This window comes from Thunnus maccoyii, chromosome 14, assembly GCF_910596095.1.
Source record: "Thunnus maccoyii chromosome 14, fThuMac1.1, whole genome shotgun sequence".
Classification (NCBI taxonomy): domain Eukaryota; kingdom Metazoa; phylum Chordata; class Actinopteri; order Scombriformes; family Scombridae; genus Thunnus; species Thunnus maccoyii.
Window position 1 is genome coordinate 8006817 of NC_056546.1, and position 20288 is coordinate 8027104.

Below are 20288 nucleotides of genomic sequence, written 5' to 3' on the forward strand. Positions count from 1 at the left end.
ATAATTACCTCAAACATGGCAACCCTAGTGGTGGAGCTTGTGGAGGTGATAATATATGGTAATTACCAGTTTCTAGGGCTGAACAATCTGGAAAGAATGTATTTAAGATAAAAGCATGAAAACATCCCCGGCAGCGGTATTACATGTTCAGCGTGTGTTTGCACTGTAAAGGAAGACAATGGCTGTAAACATTTAAGAAATGGTAATCAGATAAATGCCGTATCCCTTCCGGAGTACACATGTATTTTTGTTCATAGACTTAAAGTGTAACAAGCCTAACAATGGAAAGATTAAAATCTTTATCCCCAGAAAGCAAGTAAATAAAATGAGTGTCTAGACAGCTTTAATTAGGTTTTAATTGTAATTAAAAGTTTAATGTTATTTCACCAGTTAATTCTGTTAATTTTTTTTATTTTGGCATAAAAATACTTTAAAGTCTTACTAAGAAACTGGGAGAGGAATATGAGCTCAAAATGATTATGACTTTCAACGACATTAGTTAAAGGTGAATATAAGATCTGCCTCCCAATTAAGCTTTGGCATTTCATTAACTGCTTTGTGTGGAGTGGTGACTATCAAATCTTTGTCCCATGTACACAAACCTTCGCAAGAGTAACACAACTCTCTGACTGAACTCTCTTCAAGCATCAGGGGAACATCGGTTTTCAAAAGGTATTCATTCAGTCGGAGCTCTTTTACAACAAGCCTGTGATACAGTGGATCTGCTTTGGTCGTTGTCTCTTGACAGACATTTTGGCAGCAGATGACGGCTCCTCAGTTCGAGACGAGGAGACCAAAAGACTGTAGCTCTCTGTTAGCAAACAATGGGCGGGTTTCTGTTTCAGCAAAGTGAAACAGCAGAGCGAGAAAGGTGAGCTTCACATCCTAGCGCATACTTACAGAAATGAAAAATCTGACGGGGCAAAACCTTGTCAAATTTTTCCCCTCAAATATTGAAGATATTTAATATTACAATATTGGATAGTGCAACTCTGATGTGTCATCTGTTGGTTCACTTGGATGACCGCCTACACAGAACGTGGTTCAAAAGAAAGGAGAGCAGGTGGGTGAGATCAAGATATCAATTTACTGCATTTATCATTATGTTGCTCATTTTTCAGGTTCGCTGACACTTGGATATTTAAAAGCCTCTTGAGTCTATTAAAATAAACTTTGCCTTGTAAGCATCGCTGTCACAGCTACACCAGTGTAACTAATTTCTAACATCTCTAAACCCAGAGTGATGGAAGGACTCAGGGAATAGAAGATGTTAGGAGTAGGCGGTCCCTCCTGTAGTAGGAAACTCCGGTGAGGGGTGTTCGCCATATGCTTGCCGGGTTCCGAGGGAAAGGGGCTTGGAGGATAAAAGTGAGTGCAGCAGCGACGGGCCCTCCATCAGTGTGTTCAAAGCCTCCATATGAAAATGACTGTGTACAAGACTTCTACTGAGGCCAAATTTAGATCAAAGGAAAACCCCGGGCAGGAGGGGAGCAGAGGGAGAGGGGGCGGGGTAGGTTTGGGGCAGACTGGGAGTTGTGCATGAAATGGAAGTTTGTGCAATATGATGAGCAAATCTGTGTATGCATGGGAATGTTAATAATAATAAGTGGGGAAATTTGTCAATTTATTTTTCCCCTTTACACTGAGGATGTCAATACCAAATTGGAGCTGCTAACTTGTGATGTGACTTCCAGCTGGATGAAATGAAGTTGTGTCTTTTCCAGGTCACCGAACTGGAAGTTTTACTGTACGGAGTCTGCACGGGATTGAATTTGGAGAACGGGACATGTAGCACTAGATGCAAATTAGCTTTTGATGTTTTGAGTTACAGTATATTTGTTTCCTAAATTTCCATCTTACACTGGAAGCAGGAAGACTTCTACACATCTGTGTTAGCTGATGTAGTGTAAATAATTATTTGAAAAGAATTAAAAACTTTCTTGTGAATCACATTTAAGTTCTTGTATTGTTCAAAATGCGTCTTTTTCTCTCCAACACGTACCGTACACGTAGTTGTAACTACGTTTAAAAAATGTGTCTTTATATTTCTTTATACTCTGCACTACACTTCCCAGAAATCCCTTGCGGATCAACCATGTAGGTGTTTTTAAAATGTGTCTGTCTAAAGGTTGAGGCTGTCGCTATTCTATTTTTGTCTTTGTGTGAAAAAAATCCCAAGAAAAGTTAAAAACTAACTGCGTATAAGTCCATCTGTTGCACTCAGCTCCAAGCTCAGTGGTTCCTGATGATTGAGTAGATGTTAACCTTTAAAAACAGGTCAATAATACTCTAAAAGTGCTGGGCACTGCAGTTTTAAGCAAACGTTACTCAAAAAAGAGTGAAAAGTGTATTTGTTGGGAACTATTTTCAGTCGTGGATTAATACAGATTTAGTGTACAAGTGAGGATTTACTGCACCAAGACAGTGTGTGAAGGATTGATTCAAAATAACTACGGTGACATTTAAAGCAGCGGTGAATGCTAACTGAGTTTTTGGACAAGTTGGAATAGTGTTTTTAATATTTTTTGGACGAAAAAAGGAAGAAACTTTATCAGGCTTTGGCTACACTACTTGTTTGTACAATCAATTTATTGTCGGTTTTGGTCTTCATCGGATTGGTTGACAAAAAATATATCACTGACCTTATCTTTTAACTCTACATCATTTCCATTTCATCACTTCCAGCTAACTAACAACTTATTTCTCCTAAGGAAGACCTGCCAGACACTAAGTGATCAGAAAAGCAAATGTAAAAGCTTTCATCAACTGGCTACATGCTGAATCACTGTTTTATATCATTCATTGATATAAAGCAGAACAGTGTAGATTTATTTATATTAAAATGTTATTGAGTTCTGCTTTAAAGTAATATATATTACTATAAATCACAATCTTAAAGCTCCTGATCTTAGGGGTGGAACAACCGCTAACACTGATATATGAGAGGCTCAGTCGGCTCCACTCCTCACATCTTTCTTCCATCTCCTCACCTCCTTTGCTTAATCTCACTCCCCCTCCTCCTCCTCGCTCCTCCCTCCTCTCCTCCTTGTTTCCTGCCTCTCCAGAGAGGAGGTCACATGCTGCAGACCTGCTCTGTGCCATCTGGCTGACTTCCTGTCATCCTTACCCCAGGAGAGAGTGGGCTCTGCAGGGTATATGACTGGAGGAATCCCTCCCCTCCTCTTCCTCCTCCTTCTCCTCTGGGCTCCCGCACACCTGAGCAGAAAGGGTGAGAAAAACACAAGGGGAGAAAAACAGAGGGAGGAGAAAAGAGTGGGAGAGAGCAAGACAGAAAGAAAGCGATAAGGACAGAAGATACAGCGGGAGGAATGGAGGACAAATTAGAAAAACCTGCAAGCTGCCAGCACAGAAAAAAAATCACTGCAGTTATGTGGAAAACTGATTAATCAATTAATATCTTAAATCATGTGGTTTGGAAAGGGGGGAAAAAAAAGGATTCAGTACCACAATAACGACAAATCAAATTTCACCACAACCAAAATGCTGAGAGGCAGTTTTTATGTTATTTTATGTTTGCAAATCAAAATGAGGAGAAAGAGCAGTTCTCCACTTTCCTTTAATCACGGCGCATCATGCATATTAAGTTGAAAATGAAAATTCAGAAACATCATTAGAGAAATTGCGGTTGAATTTCCATCGACGCCCCGCATGAAAGCTCACTTTGTTTCCACCTTCTCACCTTCCTCTCACACATCTCCGTCTAACACGGGAACATTAGAATTGGTTAAAAGCGCATACATGCCAGATTATTCTTAATGTCCCACCCATGGTCTTGCATATTCATATAAATATAATATGACTGCCGCTCACATCAGAATTTATTGGTTTTCCTCCTCCGCAAATTAGGGGGCCTCCAATTGATGAATATTTTAGCACATGTGCACTCTGTGGGACATTTATCATCGGCTTTGCTATTATAAACAGAATAAATGAGCAGTCAAAGAAGGCTGCTGCTACAGCGCGCTGTACGCAGACACACCGCCCCTCTGCGCTCTCTTGCTTTTAGCCTTCCTCCATGGCTGCTGCTGGTGTCTTAATTCTGCAAAATGGCTTCCTCTTTGGCGTCTCCTTCACATGTTACATGACGACATATTGATGAGGGTTTACCATAAGACAGTATAGTGCCGTTTTTTCCCCCATAACTAACACTGAGATCATGGCGGAAAGGTCTTGCACCTAAACTGTAACACCTAGAGCAGAGCTGCAGTCAAGACAATCTTAGTTGAATGTATGTTAAGTGAAGCCCTAAGGGGGTCGAGACAGAGGTTAATTGGATATACTAAAATTATGTTATTTCATTACAGATATTAAGTTTTGGAGGTTAGCCTAATAAAAAGGATTAAAATTTTAAAATAAAGGTATTGCTTAACTCAGATTCTTTTCTCTCCATCCTTGTTGCTAAGCTTATCATCACCCTCTGCATTGCGCTCCCATGAGATCAGCCATCAATCAGATATTTTGGATGGTACCGTTGATGTCTTTCTCGTTGGATTTTCTGTTGATGAAGTTCGAGTTTTCCACAGGACTTCTTTTTCCAAAACAACCTACCCAGTAAGAAGAACAGCAAATATAAAAATTTCCTGAATATCTAAGGTCAACATAATTCCAATGCAGTCTGTCATGATGACTCAAGCTGTTATTTCATAGTTTTGAAATCCGACTATCTTAAAATCCCTTCTTGTGCTCTCTGTTCCTGATTTGGCACATTCAAAACATTGGGAACTGGAAATGTGTTCAGTAAATGTTTGACTTGTTCAAAATCCTGAAATCGGCCGTGTTGGCCAACGGAAAGCCAAATCAAGATGGTACCACAACTGTCCTGCTTTGATGTCCTTTCCTCTTCCTCCTCTTCATCTAAACTATCCACTGCTGGTTGAGAGCACAGTTGGATGCCCTTTAGCACTTCCATTTCACCCCATGTGACCAAAAGGGCTACTGGGATTCTTTCAGATAGACGCCAAACCACCTTAGGCTGCATATAACCACTGCTGAAGCCCATGGATCTGACACTGTAGAACCAGGCATTGTTTCAAATGCTTTCATTCACAGTCCCAGCCATTGGCAGGCACTGTGAAATGGGTGAAATCCCAGCTTGGTGAGGCTGGCACAGAAACTCAGCATCCTGGATCCCTTCCACTTCAGAGAGCTCTGCCACATGCTAACTGTCATCCATGAGGCACTGCTAGCCCAAAGGGGGGTCTGGCAGAATAGGTGGGGGTGTGAGGGAGGACGGGTTTGGCATAAACATTGGGATATACTCTTCACGTAGGAAAACATGGAAGACACAATGGACTCCTTGGAGGTACAGCACCAGAGGCCATCAGAGGTGATTATTATTTATGCAGACACTATTCTGAGTTGAGCTTCATATTCTCCTGCTTGTCTCACTCACCTGGCATCTGCCCAGTGTGAACCGTCCCTGGGATCCACAGCAATGATGAGCCCCCCCTTACCTCACACACATATACAAACACACACACACTCACAAACACCTCCTTGTACTCATTGCTGTCTACGCCTGGTAGATCCCCCGGCATCTTTGCTCCTCCTTCATAAACACTAGCAGCTGCTTGGGCAATTAGCCATTAGCTCTTTACTTTTTACTATAATACCCAGTCCTCAGAAATCTCCACAATTAGCTCCTTAATTGCTTCTAAACAACCCAAGCGTAACCAATAAATAGAAGAAGGCGGTAGGTAGTTAGGTGAAGAGACAGGCTTCTGGGAAAGAATCAAGCTAGCTTGGAGAATCCAGGCTAAACTGTTCTTCGTCTCTCCTGTGCAGCCTTTGGCATTTTTTTTCTGCTGTGACATGGCTTGGAAAGGCTTGCAGAGGAGGAGGAAAGACAGATTGGGTAAAAACACAAGGCAGCAGAGGGCTGATGCCTTATATTCAAATTGAAACTGACACATCCATGCCCTTTATTCTGTGGTCTAACTATCACTTCTGAGTAATGCTAACATTCAGTGTGACAGAGGGTGTTACGGTGACTTTTAGATGGGCAGGAGACGGCGCCCCCCGGGCGTGGATTTGCGTGGCAGCATGATATGACACAGCTCGCTTGACAGAGCAATGGGGATACCCCCAAGATTAGCTGAATGCATTAAAGGGAGGCATGAAACGTAGCTAACTGTTGATTAAATCGCTGTTACATCCATACTGGCGGTTCCAGTTAACCTCTTTAACATTGACAACAGCTACGCCACTGAAATGACAACGGCCTACAGGCCTAAATTTGTGTATGGCATCATGGCATACATGGTTATCTGTGGAACTGAATGGATGAATAGAGTTTTTTTTTTTTTTATAGTGTTTTATATTCTTGTATGTACAATATCTCTGAAATAGAGGATGCCTGTTTGGGCTTGGGGAATATAATTAGCCTATGTATTTACATGTTTGAGTATGTATTTGCTCCCGAATGACATTCAGGTCAGGGAGGGAAAACTGATAGCATTTAGACTAACTTTTAAAATCGAATTTACTGTATGCTTATTAATGGTTAGGGTTTATTACTAGTTTTGTGATATTCTAGTGGTTGTTTGACCATGGTGAGCTTGCAATATGTGGTTTGTTTCTTTAAGAATGACACAAATTTGGGGCACCTGTATGTTTTCCCCCACTTTGAATTTCTTCCATGCAAAAACAACACCTGCTATTCACTAAATGCGAATGAGTTTGCCCCAAATATGACACATGTTGCAGTTACCCTCAAATCCCATATATTTGTCATTAGCGGTGGCTAAATATCCGCTGATGTTTTGATGAAACAAGAATTATGCTTTAACCAGGGAAGTGGAGGCTCTGACTACAGGTCGTCTGTTCATAACAGTTTCTGGCTTTCAATCAAAGAAACACAGTTGATTGGCTTCCCCAATTCTCTATATTGATAAACCGTTTCCAAATGAAAACAATCAAAGCAGAATCAAGTGTAATCAAGAATAGTAATTCACTACAGCTTGCATGCGTATGTATGTGTGTGCATTGCCTTCAGTAAAACATTTTCTACACAAAACTCCCTGCATCCAGTCTTTACTGACTTTGCTTACCATATCTGCCTTTATCTCTCTCTCTCTTTCTTTCTCTCACTCACAAACACACACACACACACATGAACACACACACACATGCCAAATACCAAGGAGGTATACAAGCACCATCTAGTGCTTTATTCTGGAAATTGCTGTGCAGTATGTCAGAAATGTGAATCCCAAATCTTCAGTTCTTTTCAAGTTAGATTTTTTTTTGTTCATAATTGATTTGACTTTATCATCCGTATGCAAAGAGATGGTAAATTAATTTTGCATCACATAATAAGAAAAAGAAAAACAACAACAACAACAAGATTTCACCCCTCAATTTCAGCAAATCTGCATACATGCAAACAGTAAAATAAACAATAACAGGTTGATTAAAATTCACATCCTTCCCTGACCTCTGACCTCTCTTGTAAAATACATTTGTGTGTTTCATAAAGTAAGAGGAATAATCACATAGTCACTTAAAAAAAAAAATCATTAAACCTCCATCAATCTCTTGTCAAAAATGTGGTTTCCTTCCAAAAATAAGAAGTAAGAAGTTACAAATCTTTGTAAACAAATAACGTTATCCTTGAATACTGTTGGAGAGAGAGAGAGAGAGACAGAGACAGAGACAGAGACAGAGAGAGAGAGAGAGAGAGAGAGAGAGAGAGAGTGTGTGTGTGTGTGTGTGTGTGAGGGTGTGTGTGTGAGTGTATGCATGACACAATTAAATAAATAACAGCAACATTTGTCATGTACCTCCTTTCCTCGGCTTTCTCAGATAAGAGGGTGATGATGGTGGAAACATGGACTAGTTTCAACAACACAAGGACTTATCTGGAATCATCAACTCACATGTCACTAACCTGTTACCGCTGAGGCCATTATTCATTTGATACACATGTGCAGAAGCCAAAGTTTTGGAAGTTCACTCAGCTGAAATGCCAAATATAGTTCTAAGGAATAATATTACCAAGGAGGTTTAGCGAGGCCCAAACTAAATCCAAGACCTGACTCATGTGATTCTAACTGAACACCAAAATAGGCAATAAAACAGTTTAGATGTATTTTCCAGTGTAAAACAAGTATATTAGTGTATAAGAAGTTTCTAAAGCATGACGGAGAAAGAGGTGTATATCTGCTCTGAATCAAACTCTTTTTCAAATTATTTCTTGAAACACAGATCTTTAAAAAAAAAAAATACAAAAGTAATCCCTCACATTATCTGGAGAGAAAACAAACCAAGATAGACTGAATGACGAAAATTGTTTTTAAATTATTATTATAGTCATTTCTTTAATAGACTGGAAAAGTCATGACAAACCAAAGTTGAATTAAAAACAATCCAAGACGAGTGTAAAAGTTCAGGAAAATAGTCTGCAGACAAAAAAAACTGTCTCAGACCTGGATCTTACATTTGACATGTGTGTCTTAATTAAAAGTGTAAATTCATGAGAGTCTCAGATTTTGACACTGACGTTCACTCCCTTAAAAGATAAGTGGCCGAGGCATCAGTTACCTTGGCAGACTTACCCTTAGCGCTTTGCATTGATAGACTGTTTGACTTTTGACCTTTTGACCTTAGATTATCACTTTAGATTGCCTATGAAAATATTTTTGCTTGAATTTTTACCTACAGTCAAGACCCTCACCTTTAACTGTTACCGTTGAGAGCTGACGTGATGACTGAGGTTTAATGATAATGAAGATTTGGAAACTTGATCATTTTGGATTGAGGCATGCTGATAGTTGATATTTTGTGCCAGTATTCTTTATATTTATATGACTGAGAACAAAGTCAAGTCAACTACACTGATATCTGATTGCTACGATGTAGAAAGGACGATATTAACTGATGACAAGAGTACAGAGAAGGAAGATCCTGATCACTCTGACATATGAGGAAACCAGTTGCAGACCTTAGTGACGTTTTTTTGCCAAACACCATGTAATATGAATTGTGCCTGGAAAATTGTTTGAAGTATTTGTAAAAAGTGTGACGGATTTATTTGACAATAGGCATGCAATTCCACACAAACAACAACCTTCACAACAAGGCTTCCACAAACAAACATGCTTCGGGCCTAGTGGAGCCTGATAACAATTACGGAGCAAACATATGGGTAGACCTACTTGGTAGTACCAGGCTGTCTGCCATAATATTTACTGTACTGCTTCCAACCAGCCAAGTCATGAGTAATACAAGCGCAGATCTACTGTCTGCATTTCATGAAGTTCCCAGATGAAGGGCAGAATTTGGGAGCATAAGTGGGGTTTTGCTGCCCCCATTATGTTGAAACTTTGAAATGAAATAACAGTAATGATGTTTTTTTTTCCCAGAGAAATGGGAATGTTGCCAGAAACTGATATGAGACACATTTTATCTTTATGTTTACCTCAAAGAGCATTTCCTGTTTACTGGTTTTCCACTCTGTAATTCTGTAACCTCCAGACTGTCGGAGTTGCCTCATAACCACGTAAGCACACACACACACACACACAAAAAAAATCCCAGATCAGAAATCAGAAACAGGTTTATTGCCAAGTAAGTTTTTGCATACAAGGAATTTGCTTTGGTCTGATGATGCATAACAATAAACATGGTGTGAGGACAAACACAGGCAAGTACCGCAACATACAAGAAAAATAAGTGACTAATTAACAATCGAAGATATGAAAAAGTGTTTATGAGAATAAGTATGATATGAATTATAGAGCTGTGCAGTTTTGTGCAGGAATGTGTAAAATATTGTCAGGCAACGTGCAAAAGTTCACAGTATGAAGTATAAGGATATGTACAATGCAGGATATGTGCAAGATGTGCGTTAATGTATCGCATAAGTGAGATGGAGGTCATTCCCAATCCAGCATCACTGTTAATTTAACACAGTACGAGCAAACTGATTATTTCACTCTGTTCACTGTAGTTTCTACATCTGCAGACCAAAACCAGAACAATTAACTTCTGTGGTCCCTTTTGATGAATGGGTGAGGATGACTATTTCATTGTTTTCTCACTTCATATTCTGTCTTTGAACAACTTCACCTTCTGTATAAAATATGTGGGACATTCATGAACTAACTTATAATGCATGATATTAAATGTTTGGTAAATGTGATGTTGTATTGTGGGTTTCTTTGACTAATAGTGTAGTTCAAAGACCGTGAAATTGAGTGGTGGAAGAAGTATTCAGATCATTTACTTGAGTAAAAGTAGAAATACTCCATTACAAGTTAAAGTCCTGAATTCAAAATGTTACTTAAGTACAGAAGTATCATCAGCAAACTGTACTTAAAGCAGTGGTTCTCAAACTTTTTCAAGTTGAGGACCCCTAAACTGACACAAATTAGACCACGGACCCCTATTTAATAAGATTTTTGCTTTTAGATGTTTAATTACGGATAGTGTATGAAACCCATGACCAAAATAGTCATACATTCAGTCATTGTGTTACTTATGGATGAAAATACAGTGAAAATAAATTATTCTCTTTTTTACTGTGGACCCCCTAGAACCCCATCAAGGACTCCTGGGGGTCCCCAGACCGCACTTTGACAACCACTGACTTAAAGTATCAAAAGTAAAAGTACTCATTATGCAGACTGGCGTCTTTTAGAGTATTATATCATTATAGTATATTATATTGTTTGTTTTTATCACTACACACTAACAAATACATGTAAGAACATTTCCTTGTTGTAATTCATCAATATGGAGCCAATTTTAGATGTTTTGGGTAGATTCATAGTAATAGTACTGCATCATATTATATAAGAGTAGCACACGTTTTTTTATTAATATTAATAAGAACCATAATAGCACACTTTATTTAAAGCACCTTTCATACACTAATGAAAATTAAAGTGTATACCAAATTTAAATACGAAGAAAAGAACAAATGTAAAATTTAAATCTGAAAAGTAACTAGAAACTATATTTGTAGTGGAGTAAAAACTACAATATTTCCCTCTGAAATGTAGTTGAGTAGAAGTACAAAGTAACACTGAAATGGAAATGCTCAAGTAAAGTACAAGTACCTCGAAAATGTACTTAAATACAGTATTTGAGTAAGTGTACTTAGTTACATTTAACCACTGATTAAATGTTGAAAACACACTGTGACACACTTATTCTCGTACTCATCTCACAACAGTCCAGTCCAACACGTTTGCCTCTGGAAATCAGTCTGCGACAAAACCTTCCAGGCATCCGTAGTTCGCTGACGTCAGCATCAAACATGGAGGCTTTCCCCGAATGAATGAACGAAATGCAAAAACACAACAAACGTTTTTTTGCGAAAACACGAACAGACTGTAAATGTAAACGTGTCGGTCTCCACGTTGCGAGCCGTCGCGCATCACCGAAGCTGTTATCCGGTCGGTGAAGCATGTCGGAGCGGAGGACGCAAGCTGCCGACTTCACTGAACACTGGAGGACTGTTTCCAAACTCTGTCGCAACAAAACACGAGACAACAAAACGGGAAAGCAGGCGTGTGACACAACAACAACATCGGTCATGTGCAAAGGTGAGGATGCAGATCAGTTAAAATAAGGAACGATCTGCTGCTGCTACTCCAGACGGTTCATTCAAAACAGGATAAACTGGTGGCTTGTAAACATTTGGGCCTTCCTGCCTGAGGAAGTAGAGGCCACCTGTGATAGTGACAACAAGTTGGCTGACCTTAATCTATCTAACTGTACAGTACACACCTCAAAGCACTGTAGGAAACCACATGGTGTTGTCAGAAAGACGTAAATAAGCTTAAATGTTGAGAAAAGGGTTAGCTTTTGAGTGAAAATGCAATTTTTTCAAGTCTCTTTTAAAGCAACAGTCAGTTGCCCATATAAACACTGAAAGAGGTTTTCCTGTAATCATTCCTCCTGTTCATACTGGTTATTAAAAGTTCCCCTTAAAATATGTTTTCAATGTAAGTGATGGAGGCCAAAATCCACAACGTTTCCACATAGTTATTTAGTGCAAAAAATGTATTTAAAGTTTGTCTGAAGTGTATATGAGGCTTCAGCAGTCTGAGTAAGTCATATCGAGTGGATATCTGCCACATTTACAGTCTTGTTAGCGTCAAATTCCCTCTTTGTGTTTCCTTGGATAGTATTTCTCTGTTCAGCTGCGGTGGAAGTATAGTAAAAAGACTGTAATGTTGAGAAATATCTACTAGATCTGACTCATTTGGACGACTGAAGCTTCATATTAACTTCAAATAAACCTTTAAATACATTTTTGCACAGAAGGAGGACTGTGGATTTTGGCCCCCATTACACTGTAATACATTATGAAGGGATTTTTTAATGGTCAGTAAGAACAAGAGGAACGATTATGGAAAGAAAAACCTATTTCAATGTTCATTTGGGCACCTGACTGTTGTTATAAGAAAGATTTGAAAAAATGTGAACCTGTCCTTTAATAATATATACTCATTTAAGTCATTTTTCAAGGAAAAATGTACTAAATTTGTTGGTTAAAAGCTCTCAATTATGAGAATTAGTTGCTTTTCTTGGTCTTATGTCACAGTAAATTAAATATTTTAGGGTACGCCGTCATGTGCATTTTTCACCACTTTCTGATGTTTTATAAACCAAACGATTGTTTGTTTAATCGTGAAAAGGATCCATTCAGATTAATTGATAATAAAAAATAATTGTTGGTTGCAGCCCTAATTTGTGATGCAGTTTGGCTTACATAACTTCGATGCTCTTTGATCTGTTCTTTGATGGCAGGATATGACTTTGCAGGACTTTTTAGCTAACTAATTAAATTTGGCCCTCATTTGTGTACTGAAGCTGCCAGAAACTGATGTCTTGTGATGATTACCAGAAGCTTTTCATTTGACCAGTGTCATGCCAAAAAATTACAGTGTTTCTCTTACATGTCAGTCAGTAGAAAAACACCAGAAACACAATTTACAGAACACTAGTATTTACACTAGTAACATCATGTATAATGTTTAGTCATATGTACTCAAACAAATGTAGCCAAAGCAAACTGACCGTGGCTGGCTCTCTTCATTTAACTGACATAATACCAATCTTCTGTTTGACTTGCACAGATTTGCAGAGCCCTCAGCGCCGAGGCTGCAGCAGATACCCTGGTTTGAATAATGGTGATTCTCCAGGTGATGTGGAAGCTTCACAAGACATTTTCTGGGATCCTACATCTCCCACTCAAGGGACCGCAGGTAAGCACTGATACTCGACACAGAGATCTCATCACCTGTTCTCTTTTTTCTCATGTTTATCGTTTTCTGGTAGTAGTATAACATTGTTGTTATTTGTTTTTTAGGGCACAGGAACACCAAAGTTGTGGAAATAGCAGATATTGTCAACCGCATTGCTCCAAAGGTCAGTTGTTTCTTCAGCTTCCTCTGAAACATTAAACGCCAATTAAAATATTTGTAAAACTGAACAAGAAGCAGTGTTGTCTCTTATGTGCTGTACATACTGTAGGTTTTAGGCTTGTACAGTACATATCTTTTAATTAAATGATTCACCTTTGTGCTTTTGTCTTACACAGGATGTGAAGCCGAAAGGGACTGAATCCCCTCTGCTGCAGTGGATCGGTGACAGTGCCGTCCCGTGCACACCAGAGATTCCAAAGCCGAGAGTCAGGAAGAAGTCCTCTCGGTGCGTAATCAATATATTGACCCAGATGTGGTTTTATTCCCCAAATTAACAAACAGTATATGCAAGCCTTATACCTCTGTTTTACTTATAGCATTTAATTTTTTTTAATTAGAAGTGAACTCTCCTGTTCTTCTCTCTGTTTTTAATTATTTCCTTGTTTACTTTTTCCTCTCTGCAGGCAGAGCAACGTGGAAGACCTCATGAAACTGGCCAGGCAGTTCGATGAGAACATGCAGCAAGACAAAGAGACTTCCGAACAGCTGAACACTGTTAACAATAATCTCAGTGAATACGTGACCAGTTCCAACACAAAACTGACAGAGACATCATTCCCGAGCAAGGTGAAGAACCTAACATGTCCGTCCTCCTCGGATCAGGTGGAGGCAGAGCTGCACGCGCTGTTTGACAGCTCCACTCAAAGAATCAGCGGCCGGCTAAGCCAGGGCTCCTCAACGTCAGCCTGTTCGCAGGAAATAAAAGGCCAGCCTGTGACTTTAACTGTAGCTGAACCCCGACGATTAGAGGTCAAGTCAGCTGACAAGTCTGGCTCAGCTGCACATCCTGCTGAAGGATCTTGTGGTTTTAGCGCGAGCAATTGTGATGACTTTGATGACGACTGGGAGAATGACGACCTACTTAATGACTCTTTTGTGCTGGCAATGACCCAGAATCCTGACCAGCAACAGCACACCAACACTACACAGTGCACCTCCGTTTGCAAGCCAACTGCAAGTATAAACTCTTCACATCAAGTTTCAAACCTGCACTCCAAGCCAAGCTACAGTGGCCTCCAGGAATTGTGTCCCAAACCAAAGACTACCAACCGAAGCACTTTCAAGTTAGAGCCCAACCCTCACTTCCAGCCTAAGACTGCTGCCAAAGAGGTCTCCAAGTCCAACTTCACTGTTATACAACCTAAATCACAGATGTCTGAGCAAAAATCTGCTACCACAAAAACACTGCCTACCCCTCAACCTGACAAAATGACTAATGATCAGAGGGGGGCTTGTGTTGCTGCAGACTCTGTAAAACACATTTCAGACAGCTTATGGGATGATGGGGACGATGACGCGCTGCTCTACCAGGTATGTGACAGCATGGAGAGGATCTCCAACAGTCAGCCATTGCAAGTGAGCCCAGACACCTGCCAAGAAAAACAAGATATTGCTGTAGACAGACAGCGGAAAACCACTGTGCCTTTGCCAATTGACACGGCCTGGTCCACGAGCGCCGGTGCCAGTGCTAACAGACAGTCACCTTGCACTTTTGTTCGTTCTAACTCATTACCAGGGACTAGCTGTGAAACCGTGAACTACCAAGGATGGAACGTTCCCATGAAAGGTGCCAACAGCAAATCGCGGATGTCTCAGAGTCTCCCAGGAAGCCGCGTGAGTCTAGGCACATTTAGCATGTGTAGGGATTCCTCTGGAACTTTCCAGGCTGTGAACGCTCATGCGGATGTGAAGCCTCATACGGTGACAGCCAAGACACCACAGAACTCCAAGTCCCATCACACGGCCTTCAAGAGAACTGTATCTGACTCAGCAGTTATAAGGAGCAAAGGTAAGATGTGTGTATTAGAGCATGCAAATATATAAGAGGATAATGTAGCTTAGTTTAAATGTCAACTAATGATATAAACTGCTGGACGCTGGATTGCATTTTTGTGAAAGAAAAAGCCATAAGGGAAATTTATGAATAGGTAAAAGAAAAATAAATGGAGAAAATGCCTTTCATAGACTACATACAGTAAAACCGTGTCCTACGAGCGAGCGTCAGTGACAAAATCAGTCTGGTTGCTTTGTTTTCTATTCGAATGTCCTAACTGGCCACGAGCAACGCAGCGCTGCGCAACGCGATGCTGCGTGCCGTTTTGAGCTGAGCTTTTGTCGGATGCCCTGTGTATAAAATTCCTCTCACTTGTGTTGAACTACGAGATGAGAAAGAGCTGATTCATTTAATTGATTTCACTGGTCATTTCACCACAAAAACATAAATAAGGTAGCAGCTGGCGGGAGGGAGACCTCCAGGGAGCTGGAAGTTTCTAGTGAAGTTGCTGTTGGCTATATTGTACGTCATTTCTGGTAAAGAATCTAAATTTCACAATATCAAACATGTGTCTTCTGTTTAAAAAATACAAACGTAGGATAGCAAGTATTCACCCATATTTCAATTGAGTCATTATGTCTCCAATCTGATCTTACAGCTGATTGGTTGACACAACAGAACACCTTATTTAACGGATTTAATGTAGACAGGGAGTGTCTGACGTTATGCAATGCGATGTGATAGTTGGACGTTCGCTTGCTGTTAGGACACATACTGTAATAACTAAAGGAGTTCTCATCAGGTCAAAGGTCAGTGCTTTTATTCTTTATGGTAAATGGTTATTTTGGTTAACTCAGTGCGTCTTTGTAGTTCATCTATTGCATCTACTGTCCTCAGTACCATGCTGTAAAACTGGATATTGAAGTGAAAACTCACAAGTAAAACAGATGTCACATGTTGTTCCTATAATCATTGACAGTTCAGTGCATGTGCACATGAACAATTCTCCCCCCAAAGCAAGTAAACACAGCGCCATGGCTTTAATTTGCGATGCTGTCAAGAGTCCAAACCTCAGGAAGCTTCATTTTCAATGAATTACAGACTGATTTTTTTTTTTTTCTGGACATGGAGGGATGGGTTTCTGTACTTCCAAATGAGCTTCACCATGGGCACCCACTGTTCCTAGTTATAGAAGCAACATTTTTATGTTAACAAATTAAAACTCAGTCATTCAAGATCATAGCAACAACACACAGGTTCTGATTTAGAGCCGATTTCCTTTTTTCTCCTCAAGTCTCAGTATTTCCTAGCAAACCTTATTCAATTTTTCCATTCACTTTTCTCACTTTCCTTCTTTCCAGTTTTTGTCACAAGCCAGATGACGGGGAAATGCTCTGCAGCCGAGATTGAGAGGAAGAAACAGGAAGCCTTAGCCAGGAGGCGAATGCGAATGCAGAACACACCAAAACCATAAAGGAGCTCCACCCTCACTGAAGAAATATTATCATATCTTAATTAACCGTGACAAAACTCATTATTCCATAACAGTAGTTCAGTCACCTCTTTGTCAAGGCTGTTTGTGTTAATAGATAATAACTGTTTGTGTTACTCGCAAATTGTCCAAGTTTTGGATGATTTGTCTGACGCTCTGCACAGAAAAGATAAGTTTATTCTTATTAGAGCTGCTGAACGTTTTTGCTGCTGCTAATGTAGAAACATATTTACAAGAAGCAAGTTTTTTTTTTTTGCATTGTTTGATCCAAGTCTCAGATCGCAACGCTGGGATTAACATTAAAAAGAGATTCACCTTTCACATTTTGATTTTGATAAACGATTTACATCTGCTGAGTTTGAAGTGATTCCAAATGCTGACCGATTCTGGTAACATGTTTCTGCTGTTTTCCAGCATCGTCATTTCAGCTCTCTGCACACATTTTGGCTTTTTCTGCAACATGTTACAGGCTTTTGTTTAAATTTAAGTAACTCAATTTCAGTGTTACTTCTTAAAAAAAAATGACTGACAGACAATAAATCACAGTGTATTGTTGATTTGTATGTTTTGGTCTTAATTTCATTTCATTTACTTATTTATAAGGACAACACACATTCAATCAACATTTATGTAAATGTGCCAGCTGGTTCATTTTCAACTGCAGTCCTTGTTTTTGGCGACATGTTTTGAAACCTATAAAGTGATAAAATTTTACAGAATGAAGACAACAAGACACCACAAAGATAGCAACAATATCAAAACAAGAATTTTGCAGAGCAACAGGAAACAGTCAAACATCAATACAGTAATACAGCAACAAAAAACACCACGTATAGCCATGCATTCAAAACGAAGCAACAAAACACATGTTGACCTTGAGAAAATGTCAAAAGATGTAGTTACAGGTTAGTAAAATGGTAATATGAGTGTTACAGAGTTGTAAGACGCAACTATAGGAGAACATACCAGATTGTTAATGAAATACTAGTCTATATTCCAGACATACCCAAACCATGCAAAGCCGTCCACCTGGCAACGGGCAAAGGACACAAGTTAGCAGCAGGGTAGCCAGTAATAACTATGATATGAGAAAATGAGCAATCTACTATGTAGGTTAAAAATGTTCACGCCTGTCTCAGCAGAAACTGATGTCTACAGTTTGCAGTGAACGCTGGCAATAAGTACTGTATTATATACTGTATGTGTTTGGTAAGACTGATGATGTGTCTGCAAATTCTTATTGATGCGTACTTACAATACATGGAAATTTTCATACCTTTGTAATCAGAAGAGTACTGTTTTAGTAGAAGTTGATTGAGACACTACTGTAACCAAATCTAAAACTTTTGTTTGGGGCCAAACTACAAATTTAAACGAGAAAATGTCATGTGTCTGCCATCATTCAGTAGATTTTGTTGTGCAGTTTTTGTTCGTATTTCTTGTTCTGTTATGTTTTGTTTTCCTTCACACTTTGTGCGTTTCACATTTTTTTTATCCTTTCACTTTTGCACAGGTCAGAATCAAGTGATATCAAGACAGTGTTATGGAAGAAATGTGAAACCAATAACTAAAAACACAACATGTTTCTTCTATTCACACAAGGTGAAGCTGGAATGAGGAAGTTTCCCTCATGTGACAATCAGATAAGAAATTTTATGGAAATCCTTGGTGTTTCTACCTCGGTGCCTTACTATGTCATAATAAATCTGACTCATGATGGACTTGTACACTTTCTCCTATTTTACCTTTCATGATGTTTGTACCTGGTATAAACAAATAAAGAAATACCTTAATGTTTTGTAGTTTGGCTTTTTTCTTAACTGACAGACATAAAACAAATCAATGAACATTTTAGCAAACTGCTGCCGTTATACTTGTAAAGTTCATAAGATGTATGTTAAAGGTACACTCCAGTAATTTAGTGTTGCACTTCCATAAAGTTGGGGTACTCACAAGAAACAGATTTTAAAAAGAATGGTAAAAAGTGAAGCAACAGTGTCTGAAATATCCTGCTTTTTAGTCCCAGTATGGGTCAAACTCCATAAACACTGGATCCTACATTTCCCATAATGCAGCTAGATAGTCTTCCGATAGACTCCTGCTTTCTGAAGTCTCTGTCTCTCTGTCTCTGAACTGTTTCCATGGGCTGGCTAGTCCTCCTAGTGACCAAATGGCAATTACCACGGCTTGAGACTGAAGCGTCAACTTCTCTCTAGAATTACCAGGTCAATATTTTTTTTTTTTTTTTTTTTATTAGAGTCTCAATCGCTAAATTCGGGCCCTCTCATAATTGTGCTGGTGGTCATTTTGGAAATTATTGCTCCATTAGTGAGGTTTGAAGACTATCGTAGACTATAGAACACTATAATAGCTTTAATGTCTGCCACGATGGCCTTGATTGACATCTGTGATCGACAGTTCGCTCACCTGCTGCTCTCCCGGCTCCAGGACTCGTGCTGAGTCGGGCTTTTGTCGTAATATGAATATGTGACCAGTAAACTGAACTTCACGTGTAAAACAGTGCAGTGCCCCTTTAAAAGCCACTGTGTAGGTATCTTTTTGCTGCATCATCGAGTCTACTTTTGTATCAAGCAGCTGGTCAGGATTTTGAGTGTACACAGACTGCTTCCTTAATGCAGTTATTGACATCCATTACTCTAATCTCTGTGTATTTCAAGACTGTTGACAGGTCGAGCAGATATGATGAGCCAATTTCACAAACACTCAAATCTGTTTTCAACAAGCTGCTGCCTGAAGAGGAAGACCTTTGTGAATGTGCAATAGCTTCAGTGTTGAGCATATTATTGTTATTAGACATGAGGGATTATTTTAATATGAGGGCTAATTTGTCCTCTGGCCCCTTATCACTCTACTCACCTGCTGTACTGTGCGTGAGGGTAGTACAATGTTCGTCTTTGTAATCCCAAGAGAATTCCTCAGTGTGCCTCCTTTAAGCCCATCCCCAGCTATTACATGCCTGTGAGAGTTCCCAGGTGTGTGTGTGTGTGTATGTGTGGGTGGGTGTGTGGTCTGCAGGTGTGTATATTTGAGTATTTATCCCATTCTGAGCACGTAATAGGCCCCATCCTCCTCCATGCCCTGTCTGTTCCCCCTCCCCACCTCGTCCGACTGTAAATCAGATGGCAGGGCAATTTGGCAACAGCATAAAGGCCCCTGGTTTTTATGACTATGATTATGGTTATGATGATGACTAGTATTTATTTCAACTATCTGATGAAACCCTTGGCTAAAGCTAACAGGTGTAGAGCAGGTACAATATCGTGCTCGCTGAAGGATCCCTGTAATGTCGCCATAGAGAGCAAAATATCGTCCGCCAAACAGAAGAATGGGCTGTTTCAGCGCCCACTCGTCACGCCGTACACGGAGCAATTTCTGATTATTGGATGGGAGTGGAGCGCCACAACGTCCTCTTTGTGGAGAGAGAATGATTTATGGCTGTTAGTCAGGCATAAGGCAGTAATTGCCGCAGTGACGATTATGTTACCATGGCACCTGTTTAAACTGTCTATTCTTATGTGAATGTTTTCATTTTTGGAAGAGGAAA

At 39.7% G+C, this 20288-nt stretch overlaps 1 protein-coding gene across 1 annotated transcript; it reads left to right on the forward strand.

Annotated features, from left to right (window-relative positions):
* Positions 1-11236: 11236 nt before the first annotated feature.
* On the forward strand, positions 11237-18525 carry LOC121912245 (ewing's tumor-associated antigen 1-like). Its single transcript, XM_042434415.1, has 6 exons — positions 11237-11570; positions 13110-13238; positions 13343-13401; positions 13574-13683; positions 13862-15246; positions 16593-18525. Exons 1-6 carry the CDS (start codon positions 11432-11434, stop codon positions 16703-16705), a joined length of 1935 nt encoding a protein of 644 aa, XP_042290349.1. The 5' UTR covers positions 11237-11431; the 3' UTR covers positions 16706-18525.
* Positions 18526-20288: the final 1763 nt, after the last annotated feature.